The sequence below is a fragment of the Coregonus clupeaformis genome, chromosome 27 (assembly GCF_020615455.1).
Source record: "Coregonus clupeaformis isolate EN_2021a chromosome 27, ASM2061545v1, whole genome shotgun sequence".
NCBI lineage: Eukaryota > Metazoa > Chordata > Actinopteri > Salmoniformes > Salmonidae > Coregonus > Coregonus clupeaformis.
This window is the reverse complement of record NC_059218.1, coordinates 12,375,423-12,399,170: the sequence shown is the minus strand read 5'-3', so window position 1 is coordinate 12,399,170 and position 23,748 is coordinate 12,375,423. Positions and strand designations below refer to the sequence as shown.

Below are 23,748 nucleotides of genomic sequence, written 5' to 3'. Positions count from 1 at the left end.
AGCAACTAACTCTCCAACCCTCAGCTCTCAGTTTATATACAGTTTCATTCTTGCTCATAGTACACACCTTTTTAGCTTAATCCCTCCCTGTTTAGTTCCTCCACCATTGTTTCCAATCTTAACATCTTGACTGCCCTGCCCATCATGTTTATTCTTTAATAGTGGCGCAATCTGGCTTCTCCTCCTTCTATTCATTCCATTTTTGGAAAAAATAGTGGTGCAACCAAACCTTATTATGTAAAAAATAACAGAGCCATTTCCTGGCTCTGTTTTAAGGCTTCTTCCTTAGAGTAATTTCCTGTCTCTGTTTTAAGGCCTCTTCCTTTTGCACCATACTTAGCTTGTTATGTTTTCTATCCTTATGTGAGATAGAGTGGTTAACTGTGATTAACTATGATTATCTGAGAAATCTCCAATATGAGGTACTTTACCTCAGGCAAGCAAAACCTTGAGACTTCTTTAATATTAGATTTAGTGCACCAGCTGTTATTGACAAATAGACACAGACTACTACCCCTCGTCTTACCGGAGGTAGCTGTTCTGTCTTGCAGATGCACGGAAAACCCAGCCAACTGTATATTATCCATGTCGTCGTTCAGCCACGACTCTGTGAAACATAAGATATGACAGTTTTTAATGTCCCGTTGGTAGGATAGTCTCGAATGGAGCTCATCCAGTTTATTCTCCAATGATTGCACGTTGGCCAATAGGACGGATGGTAGAGGCGCGTTACCCACTCGCAGACGAATTCTCACAAGGCACCTGGACCTGCGTCCCTTGTATCGGCGTCTTCTCTTCATGCGAATGACGGGGATTTGGACCTGGTCCGAGGAGCAGTAGTAAATCCTTTGCGTCTGACTCATTAAAGAAAAGTTGTTCGTCCAGTTCCAGGTGAGTAATCGCTGTTCTGATATCCAAAAGCTATTTTCGGTCATAAGAGACGGTGGCAGAAACATTATGTACAAAATAATCGAAAAACAGACAAAATAGCACAATTGGTTAGGAGCCCGTAATACGGCAGCCATCCCCTCCAGCGCCATTCTCAGCTATGTGAGATTTAAAGCATATAATGTGTGTCTGGTAGCCTGGTCCCAGATCTGTTGTCTTGCCAACTCCTATGGTCATTGTTATGCCGAACATGTTTTACAATGATCAAAGGAGTTGGCAAGACAACACTAACAGATCTGGGAACAGGCTATGTATCTATTGGTATTATGTTTCTCAAGGTGACTGTGTTGAGGTCATTATGAGAATGAGAAGCCTAGTGTGTATGCTGTCTGGGTGCGTGCTTCATTCACAAATGCCTCGTTATGTCCCCTCCTCTGTCTCCAGGTGCCTCAGTGTTCCAGGCCATGCAGTACCTGCCTCACCAGCAGCAGAGCTACACTGTACATAGCCACTTTACCTCTCAGCCAGGTGCCTTACACCTGTGTGTCTGTGTCTACTAATGTATACATGTTGTTGAAGGCCTTACAGTTGTGATTGTGACATATTATGTATAATAAGGTTTATGCATAATGGTGCTGGGATGACTTGGTGTACTGACTGTACTACTCACTCACTATTCTCTTGAGCCTTTGACTCTTACTTGTCATCTCTTCAGGACTCGGGGTTCTCTCCAGTGGGAGATTTGTGGAACCCCCGACCTCGTAAGGATCTGATCCATACACACAGAGATGGCCCTGCCAGTGCCCAAGTTCAAGGTTAGAACCCTAACCATAACCAAATGGTGGAACAAGGTTCCCCCTAACGTCAGGACAGCTGAGTCCCTGTCCATCTTCCAAAAACATCTGAAAACCTACCTCTACACAAACTATCTTTGTATCCAAGTAATAATCCCCCCACCCCCCCTCATCTTTCTAGCACTAACTCTCACACTTGTCTTTTGTTACTAGCACTGACTTTGCTGATAGCTACTTTATTGTAGCAAAATGTACTTATTATGACTGTGATTTGTGGTTGTCTCAACTAGCTACCTTATGATGAATGCAGTAACTGTAAGTCGCTTTGGATAAGAGCGTTTGCTAAATGTAAAATGTCTAACTCCCTATATTGGCTGACCCTCATCAACTGCCTCACTTTTTGAGAGCCACACTGAAGCATGCCATCTCTCATGTCCAACTCTTTTCCCCCAATGCTACGAGGGGCTCATTCCCCTCAAGGAGGTGACCTTAGCCCGCCTCAATGACAACATCAAGGAGCCCTTCTTGGCCAAGATGTGTGCCAAATTTGGAGGAGATCTTCACCAGCACAGGGCTAAGGATACGGTCAAACACCTTTTTCATGGGCAACATCATTCATGCTCAGCTGGATATCAAAGGTAGGACATGGCTTCATGTCTGTATAGTTAGACTTTCTGTGAGCATTTGATTTTGTGAGTGTAGGGACAAAAACATGTAATTAATACTGAATCTTAGAGCTGTTTTATTGTACTCAATATCCCTACACCACAGGCTCCTCTGCTTCCTCCCAGGGAGGAGGAACACCCTACACCCCTCGCTCTGGGACTCCGTTCTCACAGGACTCAGGCTATGTGTTGCCAGGTCAGTCTTGGGGGTGACCCTGTTGGGGTGACATTTTGTTAGTCTTTGGAAGATTATAAAAAAAATAATAATAACATAAGCTCATGGCATAACAGCTCAGTTAGAGTTGAGCAACTATCCACGTGTTGTTCTTATAACAATTATATATATTTTTATATTCATTAGGATCGCAATAATCAATGCGGCAACTTTTGTATTATCTAAACCCTCTTTCTGTCATTGTGTTTCTGTCAGACATGTTGGATACAGCGCTGGGGTGTTGACCAGCAATGGCTACCCTGCCCAGGACATGTTGCTCTCCTCCTCATGCTCCTCCTCTTCCGTCTCCTCCTCAGTCGGGGCATACAAAGCTCCTCGTTAACCAGAGGACCCCATGCACGACTGGGACAGCAGGGTCAGGGACAGAACAGCTCCGATCCCACCACACCCCTCTGCCTCCACCCCCCCAAAATCAACTGTGAACACATGAACATTCATTGACATTTAGCTATCTTGCTGTTGCTAGCTTATTTGTCCTGGGAGATAAACATTCGGTTGTTATTTTACCTGAAATGCACATGGTTCTTTTCTTGGCTGGATCTTTGTAGAATTTTGACCCATTTTGAGTCATACAAAATAATTTGTTCTCTACTCCGACAATTAATCCACAGATGAAAGGGGAAACCTAGTCAGTTTTTAGTTAGTTTTCTTTGATTAATCTCGCCTTCTTACTTTCGCCACTAGGGGTAGTCACCCGATTTCTTGGGGTCTTTACTCCCAAAGTTCTGCTTGCAAGCAAACTTCCGGTCTGTTAGCTAGCAGTTTTCCGCTGAAGGCAGTTCTTTGTGGTGATAAAAATTGTTGATTGACATCATTTATTGGAGTCATTACTGAATTATTTAATGCAACAAATCAAACATTAAAATGCTGTTAGATAGAAAGTAAAGTAAAAATCCAAACCAGTCTGTGAAAGAATACCTGTATATAGTTTTATTTTACGGTTTACCGCCCAGCCAGTGTATTCTGTGCATATGACAAATAGACGACTTGAATTTTGTTATGTGTATAACCAGGAAACTTCAGCGACACTGTATGTTATCGGGTAAATTCACTGGAGTACTCAACATGATCATGCCACGTGAACGGACCTATAAATGTGGCTTGAACACCAACCTGTCTGTTTCACATCATACACGCGGGGTGTGCTGAAGCCATGTATGTGTGACATGGCGTTATAAACTCCCAAGAACTTTCAGTTTGCGGAAAAATTATTCAAGACTTTTCAACCCAGAAACATGTATTTTCATACAGTGATATCAGATTGATACATATATGCACTATTCATAATTGTTTTGCTTTTGTAAAAGTGAAACATGGCCTTTAACATTGATGTTGAACCTGACATTTTGATTAATGTATTCCTCTCAAATCCATTGAATAATAAAACCTGACATGTACCAGCATTAGACAGTACCTGGAGCATGACCCCTGAGGGACACATGATGGAGATAGCCAGGACCCAGATGATGACAATGATCAGCGTGGAGGTGAAAATGGTCAGCTTCTGCTTGAAGGGGTATACGATGCAGCGGAACCTGTCATAAGGAGAGGTGAGAGGGATGGTGTAAGAGTGGATTGTTCCTTAGTGATAGGAAAATTGTCAGCACACACACACACACTTTTCATCAGTTGAAAGAAACCTCACCTGTCCACAGCTATTGCCACGAGAGTAAAGACTGAAGCTGACACTGATATGCCTTGAACCATCCCACTCAGCTTACACACTAAACTTCCAAAAGGCCAGCCTGTCAAATGAGACAAAGACATGATATGTAGAATATACAAGGAAAGAAGATATCTGGGACAAATAATGAGTCGGAAGTGGATCCTGAGCTTCAATCTCTTTTCCTTAAGAAAAATGTACACTCTTAGAAAAAAAGGTGCTATCTAGAACCTTAAAGGGTTCTCCGTTAAAGGGTTCTTCGCCTGTCACCATCGGAGAACCCTTTGAATAACCCTTTTTGGTTTCAGTAGAACCCCTTTTGTTCCAGGTAGAACCATTTTGGGTTCAATGTAGAACCCTTTCTACAGAGGGTTCTACATGGAACCCGAAACGGTTCTACCTGGAACCAAAAAGGGTTCTACCTGGAACCAAAAAGGGTTCCCCTATGGGGACAGCCGAAGAACCCTTTTGGAACCCTTTTTTTCTAAAAGTGTTGATAACATGCAATTTCATAAGCATGAACAAAATTGAATAGGGACTGAGTGAGGGAATACATGGAAAGAGAAGTAGAGTAATTGGAAACCGTGTAATAGACATTGGGTCAATGTAGATGGCACTAATCACTCTATACTCATGACTGTGCCACTTACAGTAAGTGCTGTATAGAAGCAGCAACCGTTGACAGTCTAGGACTGATTTTGTCCATTAGATCTATCAGCTGTCAAAACATGACCATTACAGTAAACACAAACATTCAAGGAAACAACCCCAGTACCACCAACAACATGTCAGCGGTAGCCAGGATAAGGTGCTAACCAGGGGTTGGAACCAGTTCAGAGAGCAGAACTGAAAACTGGAAAATAAAAAACATTTGAGGAACAGAAACAGAACCGGGAAAAACTATACTGTTCCTGAATCGTCATTTTAAAAGCATGGGAACCGATTCATAACATTATTTTATGTTCCACAAAAAAACAATAAAGTGCCTATGCAAAGCCCTCACTGTCACTCAGCAAAAATCTGTCTGCCAGTGTGTGTGCATGTGTAGCCACCCATCCCCACTCCGAAGCATACAGTGGCTTACGAAAGTATTCACCCCCCTTGGCATTTTTCCTATTTTGTTGCCTTACAGCCTGGAATTAAAATTGATTTTGTGGTGGTCTGTATCATTTCATTTACACAACATGCCTACCACTTTGAAGACGCAAAATAAAAAAATGTGTGAAACAAACAACAAATAAGACAAAAAACAGAAAACCTGCACGTGCATAACTATTCAGACTATTTTAGTCTCATCTGACCAGAGTACCTTCTTCCATTTGTCTCCCACATGCCTTTTGGCGAACACCAAATGTGTTTGCTTATTTTTTTCTGTAAGCAATGGTTTTTCTCTTCCGTTAAGCCCAGCTCTGTGGAGTGTACAGCTTAAAGTGGTCCTATGGACAGATACTACAATCTCCGCTGTGGAGCTTTGCAGCTCCTTCAGGGTTATCTTTGGTCTCTTTGTTGCCTTTCTGATTAATGCCCTCCTTGTGTGGTCCGTGAGTTTTGGTGTGCGGCCCTCTCTTGGCAGGTTTGTTGTGGTGCCATATTCTTTCAATTTTTTAATAATGGATTTAATGGTGCTCCGTGGGATGTTCAAAGTTTCAGATATTTTTTTATAACCCAACCCTAATCTGTACTTCTCCACAACTTTGTCCCTGACCTGTTTGGAGAGCTCCTTGGTCTTCATGGTGCCGCTTGCTTGGTGGTGCCCCTTGCTTAGTGGTGTTGCAGACTCTGGGGCCTTTCAGAACAGGTGTACAGTGAGGGAAAAAAGTATTTGATCCCCTGCTGATTTTGTACGTTTGCCCACTGACAAAGAAATGATCAGTCTATAATTTTAATGGAAGGTTTATTTGAACAGTGAGAGAAAGATTAACAACAAAAAAATCCAGATAAACACATGTCAAAAATGTTATAAATTGATTTGGATTTTAATGAGGGAAATAAGTATTTGACCCCTCTCAATCAGAAAGATTTCTGGCTCCCAGGTGTCTTTTATACAGGTAACGAGCTGAGATTAGGAGCACACTCTTAAAGGGAGTGCTCCTAATCTCAGCTTGTTACCTGTATAAAAGACACCTGTCCACAGAAGCAAACAATCAATCAGATTCCAAACTCTCCACCATGGCCAAGACCAAAGAGCTCTCCAAGGATGTCAGGGACAAGATTGTAGACCTACACAAGGCTGAAATGGGCTACAAGACCATCGCCAAGCAGCTTGGTGAGAAGGTGACAACAGTTGGTGCGTTTATTCACAACTGGAAGAAACACAAAATAACTGTCAATCTCCCTCGGCCTGGGGCTCCATGCAAGATCTCACCTCGTGGAGTTGCAATGATCATGAGAACGGTGAGGAATCAGCCCAGAACTACACGGGAGGATCTTGTCAATGATCTCAAGGCAGCTGGGACCATAGTCACCAAGAAAACAATTGGTAACACACTACGCCGTGAAGGACTGAAATCTTGCAGCGCCCGCAAGGTCCTCTTGCTCAAGAAAGCACATATACAGGCCTGTCTGAAGTTTGCCAATGAACATCTGAATGATTCAGAGGAGAACTGGGGGAAAGTGTTGTGGTCAGATGAGACCAAAATGGAGCTCTTTAGCATCAACTCAACTCACTGTGTTTGGAGGAGGAGGAATGCTGCCTATGACCCCAAGAACACCATCCCCACCGTCAAACATGGAGGTGGAAACATTATGCTTTGGGGGTGTTTTTCTGCTAAGGGGACAGGACAACTTCACCGCATCAAAGGGACGATGGACGGGGCCATGTACCGTCAAATCTTGGGTGAGAACCTCCTTCCCTCAGCCAGGGCATTGAAAATGGGTTGTGGATGTGTATTCCAGCATGACAATTACCCAAAACACACGGCCAAGGCAACAAAGGAGTGGCTCAAGAAGAAGCACATTAAGGTCCTGGAGTGCATAGCCAGTCTCCAGACCTTAATCCCATAGAAAATCTGTGGAAGGAGCTGAAGGTTCGAGTTGCCAAACGTCAGCTTCGAACCCTTAATGACTTGGAGAAGATCTGCAAAGAGGAGTGGGACAAAATCCCTCCTGAGATGTGTGCAAACCTGGTGGCCAACTACAAGAAACGTCTGACCTCTGTGATTGCCAACAAGGGTTTTGCCACCAAGTACTAAATCATGTTTTGCAGAGGGGTCAAATACTTATTTCCGTCATTAAAATGCAAATCAATTCATAACATTTTTTACATGCGTTTTTCTGGATTTTTTTTGTTGTTATTCTGTCTCTCACTGTTCAAATAAACCTACCATTAGAATTATAGACTGATCATGTTTTTGTCAGTGGGCAAACGTACAAAATCAGCAGGGGATCAAATACTTTTTTCCCTCATGTGACAGATCATGTGGCACTTTACCAATTTGGACTATTTTGTGTATGTCTATTACATGAAATCCAAATAAAAATCCATTTAAATTACAGGTTGTAATGCAACAAAATAGGAAAAATGCCAAGGTGGATGAATACTTTTGCAAGGCACTGTATCCTACTTAACTTTTTGTTATTAGAGAAGAATGGATTCACTTTTTCAATGCTAGTTAAGGATACTATTGTTTCACATTGGATTTATTAAATACAAAAAGGTAATTTTTAAATGCCTTCGCACTGGAGGGTATTTGCCTTAGCACACTAAGGCTTGCCAAACCACCCCAAAAAAATATTGTAAAAAATTGTTTTTTTTTATGCCTTGGATTTGACGTTTATTATCTCACTTATTTTACGCCTCTTTTAAAAAATATATAAACTGGAGAAAATTATTGAAATTGCATGCATTGGTTTCGAAATTGCATTGATATTCACTGCAATGTTGTAGTTCCCAAGGCATGTCTAATCTGATTAGCCAAAGGGCTTTCATAATTTTGCAGGTTTCATATTATTAGTTCAGCGCAAGATAACCCGCCTCTGCCGCCAAATTCAAAACCAAGGCGGCACTGAGATTAGAGATTCGTTTTCACATGGCTAGGAGCTAGCAAGCTTTCTTTTGTTATTAAAACAATTTTAGTGTGCAAAATGTCATAAGCAAAGAAAAATAAGGCAGATGTCCACTCATTTATTGCCTCTTGGACAAAGGAATATGGATTCGATTTACTGAAAGGCCAGGCTGTTTGCGCTCTCTGTTGTAAAACTGTTGTTCGTCGGACGTCAAGTGTACAGCGTCATTTTGAAACGAGACATGAGAAAAACTTAAAGGATGAGGAGGACAAGGCTGAATGAATCAAGAGGGCTGTGTCCAGGTGTGAAAAGCAAAGCAGTGTGTTTACAAATCTACATGCAGTCAAACATCAAGCAACAACAGAGGGGAGCTACAAAGTTGCGCAGTGCGTTGCTTAACATGGAAAACCATTTACTGATGGGGAATATATCAAGGAGGCTTTCCTCAGTAGTTCGCAGGCTTTATTTGATGGATTGCCTAACAAAGACACAATCATCTCAAAGATAAAAGACATGCCTGTGTCTGCCAGAACTGTTCAAAGACCCATTACGCCAGGGTTGTGGGTTCGATTCCCACGGGCGGCCAGTAGGAAAATGTATGCACTCACTAACTGTAAGTCACTCTAGATAAGAGTGTCTGCTGAATGGCTAAAATGTAAATTGTCTGCTTATATGCCCCCTTTATTTATCCTACGGTTCTGACTTGGTGTAGAGGGAGAACACTGTAAAAACGGCCCATGTTCTGAATTCTGTCGCTGTACATTTCAAAAGTGTTGAACAAATAGTTATATTGACTACGTCCGTCCTAGCTCGCTCATTAATGTCTTAATTGAAATTACGGATTGCCTCTTATCTGCTTGTCAACTCCTTATGCCATAGGCAGTAAATGAGGCTGAATGAATTGTTTCGCTGCCAGACAAGACTCTGCTGATAGCCAGGTGTAGCAGTGGTATGGTGTTTGGACTGCTGTTGGGACTCTGCTGATGGCACAGATTTATGTAGGCCCTAGCAGTTTGTGGGGCCCGTCTGTCACTATTATAGTGCAATTAATGTATTGTTTAGTGTTGTGTTGTGTAGTGGCTTTGCTGGCATGCATCCCACATTATTTATTTTTTTGCCCCACCAAGATTGACATGCTAAAATCTGATAATTTTGAGGAGAGAGGTGTCGATATTAAAAACATATTCGCTATTACAACTGATGGTGCCCCCACTATAAAAGATTAGCAAAGCTGATTGAAGATAAGATTGGCCACCCCGTGGTTAAATTTCACTGTATCATTCACCTAGAGAATCTGTGTTCCAAGATTTCAAATTCCGATTTAGGTACTGTGATGGCTACTGTAGTTAAAATCGTGAATTTCCTTGTTGCTCGCTCATCTTTGACACACAGTTTCGGTCACTGCTGGAAGAGATGGAACAAATCCACAAAGACTTGCCTCCTCACTGCAGTGGCAGGTGGTTAAGTGGAGAGAAGATTCTGGAACTGTTCGTGGAGTGTTTGGATATGGTTAAAGCCTTTCTGGCTGAAAAGGGCCAAAACTACCCAGAGCTTGAGTCATCAAAATTCACGGAGCTGTGCAAAGAACTGGAAGGGATTAGGAGAGATCAGGGGGCCTCCATCATCCATTGTTGGAAGAGCCTGCCTGTGAAATTTGACAGTCTGAAGAAGGTTGCAGGTGCAATGCTTTTAGCATTTGGATCCACGTATCTATGTGAAAAGATCATTTCACACATGAAGTCAATCCTGAGCCCCTCACGCAGCCGGCTGACAACGGACCACTCAGAGGCCTGTGTGCAGCTCAAGTCTCCAAATATAACCCAGATATTACGCGGCTCTGCAATGGAAAGCAAGGACAAGGATTGCACTAAATTGGTAAGATGTGATTTTCAACACCAAATAATACAACCTTGTAATGTTCATGCCAGTACATTTCAGCAAGTAGTAATGTGAACGCGTGTGTGTGTGTGTGTGTGTGTGTGTGTGTGTGTGTGTGTGTGTGTGTGTGTGTGTGTGTGTGTGTGTGTGTGTGTGTGTGTGTGTGTGTGTGTGTGTGTGTGTGTTGCAGGGGATTTGGAATAAGACGGGGGAGACTGAGTAGGCTACGATTCTCAGCAGCAGATATGGAAACATGGAGTTGATAATATGGAAATAGGATAGTTTTTTCTTACATTCAGTTTTGTTTAGGGCTGTTGGTAGGCCTAACAGTCATCTCAGTCGTTTATTTTGATTGAACCTTGTATTTTTCAATAAATAATGTTATTTTTTAATCACATGTATTATTTGGCCTTTGTAGTTTTGTAGCCTATATTGAAATGGGACTGTTCCACAAAAATACATGAAACAGGAGGTTCTTTATACACATTAGTATTATAAGTATTATAAACGAAGATGTATAAATCATATTTCCAAGTGTTCCAATTTAAATGTTTGATAAATGCAATTGAAAACAGCAGAAGACACTTGATACTAAATCTTGATTCTATCTTGATAAAACGCATCGAAAGGAATATTGTCCATAAATCAAAACCATAAATAAAACCAACATTTAGACAGCTTTACGAAACGAAATATACATAAAGCCACTACATTTTTACATTTACATTTTTGGTCATTTAGCAGACGCTCTTATCCAGAGCGACTTACTACAGGCCATCAAGTCACAATAAGGCCGACTTCAAATGCAGACATCAAAATTAAAATGACCATCCCATTAATACTGCTGACCACAACTGCATGCCAGACAAATACACATAATGCAATGGAATAAGAGGCATAACATCAAAGGAATTACTTACAATCATCAAGGAGGCTTGCCAAACAACATCGACCAAACAATGGCGAAAATCAGGAAGTACAATACAAAGATCTATAGATGCGTTTTAAAAGGAGCGAAGACGGCGCCGGATTCAACACCTTGGACAGCGCCTTGGTGCGGCATCGCTCATCTGATGCAGGTAGGCCTATATTGGAGCTCCGTGGTGCTAATGGACAGCACCTCTGTTTAGCGACCTATGGAATGCATCCGTTTGTGCGCAATTAGACATTCAACAGTCACAATTAGTTATAATGCACATATGAAAATCATAACTGGCACGCAGATGGTTAGATATGATAGGATCAATTGTAAATTGGCACGCAGATGGTTAGAAATGGTAGGATAAATTGGAAATTGGCACTCCACACAAAAAAGATTGCCGACCCCTGCTCTAGAAGTACCCTAGCCCTATGGGTGGTAAATCATTGGATCTGATTATTAATTTGATTCAATGCAATTTCATCTTTGAGGACTGCAACCATAGAAATACAATTTATTTATGCCTATTAATAAGCCATTGTCAACTTCCTGTCAATGGTTATTTTGCTCACTGCTCACTGTCAATTGCTCGCTGTCCAGTAAATTAGCATTATGATTAATGCAGTCATTCTACAGATTCAAAATTGGCCTACAAACGCACCTTTGCATTATGACAGCTAAATCTCCCATAGTAACCATGCCATTCCAAACACAAAAACCGGGCAATACATTTTTTTTAAGTGGCCAGTGGCATGTAAGAGGAAGACGCCCTTCTTTTGATCCTAAAATGGCTTACGGTGTTATAATATCGATGATCAATTTATATTCCCGTGTCTATCGTCTTCCTTAGTTGTCTGTCAATGTTGTACAAGGTTATAGCTATAGTAAATGTTTAAGAATGAATGATTTGCAATTTATAATGGTTAGAATCCAACCTTTGGCTCAAGAAATGATTGTAGGCCTATGTGCTGCAAATGAGCACAAACCAAACCATATTTACGTTTACATTTACGTCATTTAGCAGACGCTCTTATCCAGAGCGACTTACAAATAGGTGCATTCACCTTATAGCCAGTAGTACAACCACTTTACATGCATCTGACTTGACTGTTGGTGATTGAATGTGTATTTCTTTTTAAATAAATACATTGTTTTAATGTATTGATTTATTTGCTAGGGACAGATACAATGATTAGGCTATTATTATCTACTTATATATTATTATCTCTACTGCCTAAAACTCTTATAAACCATCTAATAATAAAAAGTCAAAGTCATAACAGTTTTAGTTAAAAGCCCATATTTTACTTAAAGGTCCCAAACAGTCATTGATTCCCATGTAAAATAGCCTTTTGAGTGACTATTTTGGGGGATAGAAACGCTCAGAATTTGAGAAAAGGTACTTTTTCTCTCATGGCTAACTACCAGGAAGTTAGAAAAGACAGGCTAAGTGGGCGGAGAGCTTGTATTCATGAGCTCGCCTTGATTGACAGCTCTTTGAAACGCCTATATCAAGAAACTTCGATGCAGTGAGCAGTGTTGCAGAAAAATAATCTCAAGAAAATGTGGTGATATACAAAACAACTCAAACAACATTGAAATTGCATCAATGATGTCAATTGTTTTTACATCTCCCATTTGGCATGTCTCTTGTGATGCAGTTCACTGCAGCACTGACAGATGTGTCGAAATGACAACTGCTTCACAGTTTTGAATGACCCTCCCCCCTTTTGTTCCATGCTGGCTGAAGACCTAGCTAGCCAGTAACTAGCTAACATCAGATACAGATAAAAGGGGAGACATTGAAGTATCTTTGCCATAGATGAATAGTGTAAACTTTTAATTATATTTGCTGACACCCTACAGTCAACTTTTGGCAACAGTAGAGTAGCTATCTAGTTATATAAACCACACCCCTCCACAAACACACCTTCTCAGATGTTGGTTACAAGGCGGTACTTATATAAATGAGGTAAGAGAATATCATGTTACCATTGGTGTATTAAAATGAGAGTTAGGGTGATGTCACCCTATCCCCTTAATAATCCAGCCTTCTGAATCCAAGTGTTTGGCATGGGGGAGGGGACCAGTAAATTCATGATCAAACTTTATTCATGTAGAAGCAACAGTCATTTTTCATACTTTAGTCATCATACTTTGATCTGGTTTCATCAGAATATCATGACCTTTAAGCAGACTTTTATCATCTCTACACTACCAGGGATTCAAGCCAAGCCTCCTCTTCCACCCTCTCTTGCTCTCTCCCCACCCGCAAAATGTCAGTCTCATCTCGTGCCCTACACTTGTCTGTAAACAACTAGGTAGCTTGCCCGCTCCTTAGCAAGCTGCTCTATCCGCACTGATTGGTGAAGTATTTTAATGAGCTGAATGTAAAAACAATGTAGATTTCACAGGTTAAAAAAGGAACAAAAAGGAACAATATAAACCTGTACTTTGGGATTTTTGGAACCGGTTCAGAAATTAAATTTGAACAGTGAAACGGAATGAAAATAATTGTGGTTCTGTTCAGAACGAAACGATTGGAAAATTATTAAGGTTACAACCTTAATAATGGGGCTCCACGCAAGATCTCACCCTGTGGGGTCAAAATGATCACAAGAACGGTGAGCAAAAATCCCAGAACCACACGGGGGGACCTAGTGAATGACCTGCAGAGAGCTGGGACCAAAGTAACAAAGCCTACCATCAGTAACACACTACGCCGCCAGGGACTCAAATCCTGCAGTGCCAGACGTGTCCCCCTGCTTAAGCCAGTACATGTCCAGGCCCGTCTGAAGTTTGCTAGAGTGCATTTGGATGATCCAGAAGAGGATTGGGAGAATGTCATATGGTCAGATGAAACCAAAATATAACTTTTTGGTCAAAACTCAACTCAGTCGTGTTTGGAGGACAAAGAATGCTGAGTTGCATCCAAAGAACACCATACCTACTGTGAAGCATGGGGGTGGAAACATCATGCTTTGGGGCTGTTTTTCTGCAAAGGGACCAGGACGACTGATCCGTGTAAAGGAAAGAATGAATGGGGCCATGTATCGTGAGATTTTGAGTGAAAACCTCCTTCCATCAGCAAGGGCATTGAAGATGAAACGTGGCTGGGTCTTTCAGCATGACAACAAAGGGTATATAACAAAGTATTGAGAAACTTTTGTTATTGACCAAAGACTTATTTTCCACCATAATTTGCAAATAAATTCATAAAAAATCCTACAATGTGATTTTCTGGATTTTTTTCCCTCATTTTGTCTGTCATAGTTGACGTGTACCTATGATGAAAATTACAGGCCTCTCTCATCTTTTTAAGTGGGAGAACTTGCACAATTGGTGGCTGACTAAATACTTTTTTTCCCCACTGTATGTGTTTATACCCACAAAACCAATTATGCTTTCGGGGAATCTCGAATTGTCTTGTCGGAAGAGGGATTTGACTGGCTACAGCGCTTCCACCAAATCCGCCCATCTCTAAGTGGTTATCAGGGATCCGAGAAATTTTTCTTTAGCTGTCATAAAAAGCAAGGCGTAAAAGTGGGGGAAATATTCGAAGAGTATGGGCTGTGATGTGACTTTCGGAAGTCTAAGTCTATAATTGTGCATAATTTAATCATAGCGCTTGATGGTTTTTGCTACTGCACTTGAAGAAAGTTTCAAAGTTCTTGAAATGTTCCATATTGACTGACCTTCATGTCCTAAAGTAATGATGGACTGTCATTTCGCTTTGCTTATTTGAGCTGTTCTTGCCAGAATATGGATTGGCTCAAACACTTTAAGAAGGAAAGAAATTCCACAAATTAACTTTTAACAAGGCACACCTGAAATGCATTCCTGGTTGAGAGAATGCCAAGAGTGTGCAAAGCTGTCATCAAGGCAAAGGGTGGCTATTTGAAGAATCTCAAACATAAAATATATTTTGATTTGTTTAACACTTTTTTGGTTACTACATTATTCCAAAACTTATTTCATAGTTTTGATGTCTTCACTATTATTCTACAATATAGAAAATAGTACAAATAAAGATCAACCCTGGAATGAGTAGGTGTGTCCAAACTTTTGACTGGTCCTGTATATATTTTTATCCGGGGGCAAGGCTAGCCTCCCTGGGTCTGCCCCAGCCCTCCCTGGCCGCGGATCTTTCAATCATTCTTAAGAGTGGGTTACCGTGTGCAGGGCTGAACTTAGGCTGTGAAGGACAGTGTGGAGCTCTATAGGGTGGGCTTAGGGAGTAGGCCGTGGTCTCAGGTCCAGGGAGAGGGCAGGCTGGGAGTGTAGGCCTAGAGGTCTGGACTTAGACTATAGAGCTCCAGTGTAAGGCGTGGAACTCCAGAGAGGGTGAGGCAGGAGTGAAACCCAGAAAATGGGTGCCTCGAGTGGGGCAGAAGTCATCATGTCATTGGGAGACTGTCTGGAGCTCCAGAGAGGGCCAAGGGAGAAGGTTGAAAAGTGGGACTGTTATTTTTTTCAAAATGCTCCTATTGATTTGTATTGGGTGACCAGGTAGGTGCCCGTGGTTAAACCGCTCTAAAACGGCCAGTGCCTCCCCCCAGTGACTGACCCCGTGTAGGGGCCTTGGTCCCCCCAGTTAGGGTCTCCCCCAACCAGGCCATGGACCCCCAGCACACCCTTGGGGGCCCCTAGAGCTTTCCCCCTATCCAGCTCAGATACCAGGTGCATGGATCCAGTGTGCGTTGGCTCCAGAGTGCGGTTCTTGCTAAAGTAAATCCCTGATATTTATATTCTTGTCTCTCTCGCAATACAGACTTGTTTTTTCCAATCGCCTGGCTTGCGCCCGATTGGCTTTTCCCCCTTTCCCCGTTAGGCAAGGCCTCACGGCTGCGTCCAAGGTGGATTGGGGGTGGCTGGTGAACCGGGTCTTCCCACCTCTCTCTCCCAACACAGACCTGTTGGTTCCCATAGCCTGGGTTGTGCCCCGACTGACTCCCCCTTTCCTCGTTACGGACAGCATCAAGGCTGCGTCCGAGGGGGGTCGCTGGTGAACCGGGTCTTCCCACTTGTTCCCCTGTTGTACTCTGCATAGCGCTGCCTAATTCAAACCTCTGCTGTCGGCAGGGTAGGGTAGGGGGCTCACTCCCCCCGCCTCTCTCTCCCTTGGCTCGGGGAGCTTGTGGTCAAGGACAGGGCTTTTGCCTGGGTTTCCTGGGTAGCGTCCGACTGGCTCTAGTGCCTCCCTCTGGAATTGAAACACGGATCTGATGGGTTTCCGTCTCACCCAGGACCCTCACGGGCGCGCAGACACTGTAAATCATAGGTTCCACGACACTGTGACAATAACCTCTCGCCCCCAATCTCATTCCCGGACCTAGCCTTCGGGTCTTTAGCTTCGACTAGAATCAAACCTTAGGTTCCGCGACACTGTAGTGGGGTTGAGAACAAAAACCTCTAGCCCCCATCTCATTCCCGGGCCTGGTCTTTGGGCCCCTAGCTTCAGCTAGAACCAGTTAAGTAGCAGGTTACCAGGTGCACGCAGAAGGTCAAGGGCCATTGGCTACAAACAGAGTCAGAGACAGAGTGTGAGGGCCGGGCAGGCCGTTAATGCAATGAGCCCCCATATTTGGACTACAGTTACCCTCGGTCGAACCCCCCGAAAAGCCCTCCCCCTGCTGCCCTCACCTTCTAACACGGTTATCCTATATTTAACATGATCTAAAAATTTATCTGATTATGGGGAAATGCATTTCTAGACTTTTTGTTTTTGACTTATTAATGTTTCAACTTGGGTGTTGGAGTTTTTGTCCACCACTGACTATGCAAAACCGAAGCTCTGTGGGTACCAGGGCGTTTGTAGACTTTGCAGCCTCTTCCATAGTAGCCCCACTCGGTTCCAGGTCGACCAGACAGGTAATGGTTTTCGACAACTAAAGAAGCCCTCCGGCGACCCCAAGGTCAGTCTGAAGCCCTGTGGAGGGTCGAGTTCTTTACCTGGCCCTAGTAAATGTGCAGGCGGCTATTGGGGAAGGGCTGGGTGCTTCCCACGCCTGGTTCTCACTCCCTGCAGACGACCACCAAGTCGGTCTCTTAGTCCCGGGTTACCAGCACCTCGGGCTGGACTCTAAATTAACAAAAAATAATTGGTAGCACTGGTCTAGGCGCACGGTGCTTCCAAAATAGCACAACAAAATACTTAAGAGCATATTCGACCAAAATGGTCATACTTTAGAGCCCTGACAGCAGGTGTACTCTCAGGCCCAGTGAGAGGGAATGTGAGTAGGCAGAGATTGTGGGTCTATGTCCCTGGAGGTCTGGCTGTAGAGAGTCAAGGTGGAGTTCCACGGATGTATGGGTGACAAAAGTGGATGTGTGATAATGTACCTTTCACCCACATTTAACATGGGCGGCAGCGAGCCTCAAACCCAAGACCTTTGGGTCGGGAGGCGGCCCATCTACCAGGTGTCCTACAAGGGCAGAGAGAGCCAGTGTGCCCACGTCCTTACCAGCCACTGCCTGTCGATTGCCTGCCCACGTGTCCTCCACAGCTGTGGGCAATCCTGCAATTGTTTAGGGTTAGGGTCGAGGCGAAGTGTGGACATTTTTTTATTTATTATTTTTATTTATTTAACCTTTATTTAACCAGGTAAGCCAGTTCAGAACAAGTTCTCATTTACAACTGTGACCTGGCCAAGATAAAGCAAAGCAGTGCGATAAAAACAACAACACAGAGTTACATATGGGATAAACAAAACGTACAGTCAAAAACACAATAGAAAATATATATACAGTGTGTGCAAATGTAGTAAGTTATGGAGGTAAGGCAATAAATAGGCCATAGTGCAAAATAATTACAATTTAGTATTAACACTGGAATGATAGATGTGCAGAAGATGATGTGCAAATAGAGATACTTGGGTGCAAATTAGCAAAATAAATAACAATATGGGGATGAGGTAGTTGGGTGGGCTAATTACAGATGGGCTGTGTACAGGTGCAGTGATCGGTAAGGTGCTCTGACAACTGATGCTTAAAGTTAGTGAGGGAGATAAGAGTCTCCAGCTTCAGAGATTTTTTGCAGTTCGTTCCAGTCATTGGCAGCAGAGAACTGGAAGGAATGGTGGCCAAAGGAGGTGTTGGCTTTGGGGATGACCAGTGAGAAATACCTGTTGGAGCGCATACTATGGGTGGGTGTTGCTATGGTGACCAATGAGCTAAGATAAGGCGGGGATTTGCCTAGCAGTGATTTATAGATGACCTGGAGCCAGTGGGTTTGGCGACTAATATGTAGTGAGGGCCAGCCAACGAGAGCGTACAGGTCACAATGGTGGGTAGTATATGGGGCTTTGGTGACAAAACGGATGGCACTGTGATAGACTACATCCAATTTGCTGAGTAGAATGTTGGAGGCTATTTTGTAAATGACATCGCCGAAGTCAAGGATCGGTAGGATAGTCAGTTTTACGAGGGTATGTTTGGCAGCATGAGTGAAGGAGGCTTTGTTGCCAAATAGGAAGCCGATTCTAGATTTAACTTTGGATTGGAGATGCTTAATGTGAGTCTGGAAGGAGAGTTTACGGTCTAACCAGACACCTAGGTATTTGTAGTTGTCCACATATTCTAAGTCAGACCCGCCGAGAGTAGTGATTCTAGTCGGGCGGGCGGGTGCAAGCAGCGTTCGATTGAAGAGCATGCATTTAGTTTTACTAGCGTTTAAAAGCAGTTGGAGGCTGCGGAATGAGTGCTGTATGGCATTGAAGCTCATTTTGAGGTTTGTTAACACAGTGTCCAATGAAGGGCTAGATGTATACAAAATGGTGTCGTCTGCGTAGAGGTGGATCTGAGAGTTACCAGCAGCAAGAGCGACATCATTGATATACACAGAGAATAGAGTCGGCCCGAGAATTGAACCCTGTGGCACCCCCATAGAGACTGCCAGAGGTCCAGACAACAGGCCCTCCGATTTGACACATTGAACTCTATCTGAGAAGTAGTTGGTGAACCAGGCAAGGCAGTCATTTGAGAAACCAAAGCTATTTAGTCTGCCAATAAGAATGCAGTGATTGACAGAGTCGAAAGCCTTGGCCAGGTCGATGAAGATGGCTGCACAGTACTGCCTTTTATCGATCACCGTTATAATATCGTTTAGGACCTTGAGCGTGGCTGAGGTGCACCCATGACCAGCTCGGAAACCAGATTGCATAGCGGAGAAGGTACGGTGGGATTTGAAATGGTCGGTGATCTGTTTGTTAACTTGGCTTTCAAATACTTTCGAAAGGCAGGGCAGGATGGATATAGGTCTATAACAGTTTGGATCTAGAGTGTCACCCCCTTTGAAGAGGGGGATGACCGCAGCAGCTTTCCAATCTCTAGGGATCTTAGACGATACGAAAGAGAGGTTGAACAGGCTGGTAATAGGGGTTGCGACAATTTCCGCGGCTAATTTTCGAAAGAAAGGGTCCAGATTGTCTAGCCCAGCTGATATGTAGGGGTCCAGATTTTGCAGCTCTTTCAAAACATCAGCTATCTGAATTTGGGTGAAGGAGAAGCGGGGGGGCATGAGCAAGTTGCAGCGGAGGGTGCAGAGCTTGTGGCCGGGGTAGGGGTAGCCAGTTGGAAAGCATGGCCAGCCATAGCAAAATGCATGTTGAAATTTTGGATTATCGTAGATTTATCGGTAGTGACAGTGTTTCCTAGCCTCAGTGCAGTGGGCAGCTGGGAAGAGGTGCTCTTATTCTCCATGGACATTACAGTGTCCCAAAACCTTTTGGAGTTAGTGCTACAGGATGCACATTTCTGTTTGAAAAAGCTAGCCTTTGCTTTCCTAACTGATTGTGTATATTGGTTCCTGACTTCCCTGAAAAGTTACATATCGCGGGGGCTGTTTGATGCTAATGCAGTGAAGCTATGGTTAGGGTTGTGGTTGAGGATTAGGGTTGAGCCGGAGTGTGGACATGAAGCTAGGGTTAGGTTAGAGTTAGGATCAGGGTTAAGGTAAGGGTTCGGAGGCCTTTGAGTACTAACCTGTTATGATGTTGTCCACCAGGGTAGTGGGCATACAGAATATGCCAACCAACAAATCACTAATAGCCAGATTGAGTATGAAGATGTTGGTGACTGTCCTCATGTTCTTGCTGCGCAGCACGATGAAACACACCACGCCATTCCCCACCATGCAGACCAGGAAGATGAGCAGGTAGAACACAATGAAGACTACCGCCACCGAGGGCTCGTGGAGGTACAAGTCCACGTAGGTGATGTTCTGTTGGGTGTAGTGGGAGGGCGGGTATAGGAGGTATTGGGGATCCCTGGAGGAGTTGAAGTAAGAGGTGTTCCAGTCTTCTGAGCTGTTGGAGCAGTTGGGATCCAGAGTCTGCGTCATGGTGGAATCTGAGCAGGGAGGGAGGGAGGGAGGGAGGGAGGGAGGGAGGGAGAAAAAGAGAAGGAGGGAGAGTATGAGAGCGAGACGATGGTTTTAGTTTGTGGGTTTCTTTGTGCTGTACAGATAGTGAAAGTATTTGTCACGCTGGACACCTTGAGAATATACTGTAGTAGTTCACAAAAGAAAAGTTCCGGTAGAGATGGTGTGTTACTTTATTATTTTATATGTCAAAAGACATCTTTCTATTGTGGTGTTGAACCTTGAAGGCTCTTACCATTGCCATACAGTACACCATATGTGATAAATCTTCTATTGTGTGTGTGGGTCTCTGGATGTGTGCGTGCATGTGTGTGTGTGGCAGTAAATGGAGGGAGGCGTAAACAGTGCTGTAGTGGAGGGTAAACGCAAGTACATTTTTTACAAACATTTTACGAAATCATCCAATCAAGAAAGCCCATACTCAGAAAGGTTAGAGCCTTTACAATCTACAGGTAATAATAGGTAATACCACACTCACAGGAAGTGGATAGTGATTGGTCATCATTACATACTAGCATTACACAACCTAGTCTCCAGAAATCAACTAGAACCATTTTGCTGCCTTGATGATTGTGTGATGATTCAGTCAAGTGTATGCTGTCTCTCAACCTCACTCACTCACACGCACACACATACACACACACTCATACACACACACACACACACACACACACAGATGACAAAAAAATTAGCTTGAGTGAAAAATTCCAATGTATTTTTGATGCTGATGATATTCTGCTGGCGTGCTGGTACCCCTCTGCGCACCAAGGCATCAAAACGTTATTCATCAATCACATCAGTGCCGTCTGACTCAAAAAATTGGCACATTTCTCAAATATTTGACTGGAGAGAATTACTCTTGATATCAAGCTCCTTTCTCTCTGAAGTTCCAAACTGCCAATGATTGATAAGTACACTCCTTTAGGCTTTTGTTAACCTTCACATATTAAACTTGAACAGAGTTGACAAGTAGATTTGAAGTCCTTTTTTTCTAGCTAAATACACTTGACATACCACCTGTGGGCACTTTCATCCTTACTTTTCTTTAGAAGTAAAGAAGTTCAATTGGATTGAGAACAAACTCCACCAACATTTTTTCCCCCCTTTATTTAACTAGGCAAGTCAGTTAAGAACAAATTCTTATTTACAATGACAGCCTACACCAGCCAAACCCGGACGACACTGGGCCAATTGTGCGCCACCCTATGGGACTCCCTATCACGGCCGGTTGTGATACAGCCTGGAATCAAACCAGGGGATTTGTAGTGACGCCTCATGCACTGAGATGCAGTGCCCTAGACCACTGCGCCACTCGGGAGCCCAAGCCCAACATGAGAAATTATCAGCTCAGAATGACTTCCAGATGCTGTCAGTGCACCTGCAGCACTTCATAACTTAAGCCTCAAGTGAGACCCGCTGATGGAATTTACCATGGCAATCATTCTGAATTTCAATCAGTCTCCCGAGTGGCGCAGTGGTCGAAGGCAATGCATCGCAATGTTGCTGTGCCGCTAGAGATCCTGGTTCGAATCCAGGCTCTGTCGTGGCCGGCTGCGACTGGGAGACCCATGGGGCGGCGCACAATTTGTCCAGGGGAGGGAATGGCCGGCAGGGATGTAGCTCAGTTGGTAGAGCATGGCGTTTGCAACGCCAGGGTTGTGGGTTCGATTCCCACGGGGGGCCTATACACTGTAGGCCCTCTGCTCACTGAACTCTGACACTGAAATGTGCAGTTGCGGAGTATCATTCAAGGTCAATCATATAATTAGGTTGATTATGGACCACGTGATGGCAGTCGTCATCTCACTTTGAAAAGTGACAATTTGTATGCATATAAAATAAAGGCAATGTCTTTTTCAATGGAAAGGCCTAATGCATTGATGATTCATCATTACTTTCTAACATTTAGTGAATTCTTCAATCCATCAGCAAATCCTGAAAAAAATTGGTAACACTTCACTTGACACCTAGCGTCATAACACATTATGACACGGTCATAACCTGTCATAATATGGTCATAACACTGTCATGACCCATATATATACACCTGTTGTGACATATTTGTGTTATTTTATGGCTAATTACGACACCTACATAAGAGTGACACCTACATTCTCCCTGCCAAGAAGTTTCCTTTTATTTGAAAGTTTGTTTCTTAAATCCTTTGCTGTTGTTGTAATGAATTTTTTCCAGTCATGTTTTTTTCATCATATTTTAAAGAACTTGTAGAAAATACACTTTATGGCACTGTCAATAAGCATTATAACCATCAGAATCATGTAAGCCAGATAGGCCTATCAAGTACATGCCCTTATGTCAGTCAGTCATCAGTTAAAAAGAGGGTGTCTTGTACTGCTCCTGAAATCTGCTCCTGCATTCATCAGCAACAGAGCATTGGGGTAGTTGCATGTCTGACATCAATGTGTGCGCAATTACAATGATAATTTAATATGGTCAATTTCAAAAAATGGTATATAACATAAACATACTGTTGACTAGTAGGCTATGGTGTAATGGAATGTTTGCCTTGTGTGGTAGGTTATGTGGGTATTGACCCTCTTATGTAAGTGTCATAATCAGCCATAAAATAACACAATACATGTCACAACAGGTCTAAACATATGTGTCATGACAGTGTTATGACCATATTATGACAGGTTATGACAAGTTATGTCAGCTGTTAACACATATTATGACATGGTTATGACCGTGTCATAACGTGTTATGGCACTAGGTGTCAACTAAAGTGTTACCCACAAATTTAAATAAGAATGATCTTACCTTAAGAACTTGATAAAAATGTCAAACTGATAATATTTCCTTCCAAAAGGTGATGTAGAAAACTAGTAGAGGAAGACTCAAAAGTCCAAAGAGATAGATGTGCGTCACTTCTCAATGAGATAGCACTGCTTTGAAGAAGATCTGTACATGGCAACGACCGAGAAGAGAGACACGGACTGACTGTTGTCGCTCTGCACGCTTCGGCACAAATAAATCCACTAAGCACAAGAGGCGCAGAATCGCAGGGCGGGTAGGTAAAGTGCGTGCCTCTGTTATGATACTGATGGTTTGTACGGTTGTGGCTACCAGCACAGCTCCATCTAGTTGTGTAGCATTTTTGCTAATTTGCGTTTTAGCTAAGCCTTACCCTTTTCCTAACCTTAACCTATTTTTCATAAGAGCCATTTTATGAATAGAAAGAGACATCTGTTACAAAACACCAAAAAGTTTAATGACATTCGGGAGATTGTCAAGTCAAGCCTTCGATACTGGGTAGGGAGGGATGCATTTTCTGTTTGTCCAGATTATAAAAACAAATAAA

General features: G+C 43.1%; 1 protein-coding gene across 1 annotated transcript in view; it reads right to left on the bottom strand.

The window, feature by feature from the left end:
* LOC121541116 (neuropeptide FF receptor 2) overlaps positions 1-23,372 on the bottom strand; it is a 50,376-nt gene extending 27,004 nt beyond the window's left edge. The window contains exons 1-4 of the mRNA XM_041850096.1: positions 23,208-23,372; positions 20,030-20,395; positions 4,228-4,327; positions 3,997-4,117 (exon numbers count right to left, since the gene is read on the bottom strand). Of these exons, the coding sequence (XP_041706030.1) occupies positions 3,997-4,117; positions 4,228-4,327; positions 20,030-20,387 (579 nt within the window). The 5' untranslated portion in view covers positions 20,388-20,395; positions 23,208-23,372. The remainder of the gene's footprint in view (positions 1-3,996; positions 4,118-4,227; positions 4,328-20,029; positions 20,396-23,207) is intronic.
* Positions 23,373-23,748: the final 376 nt, after the last annotated feature.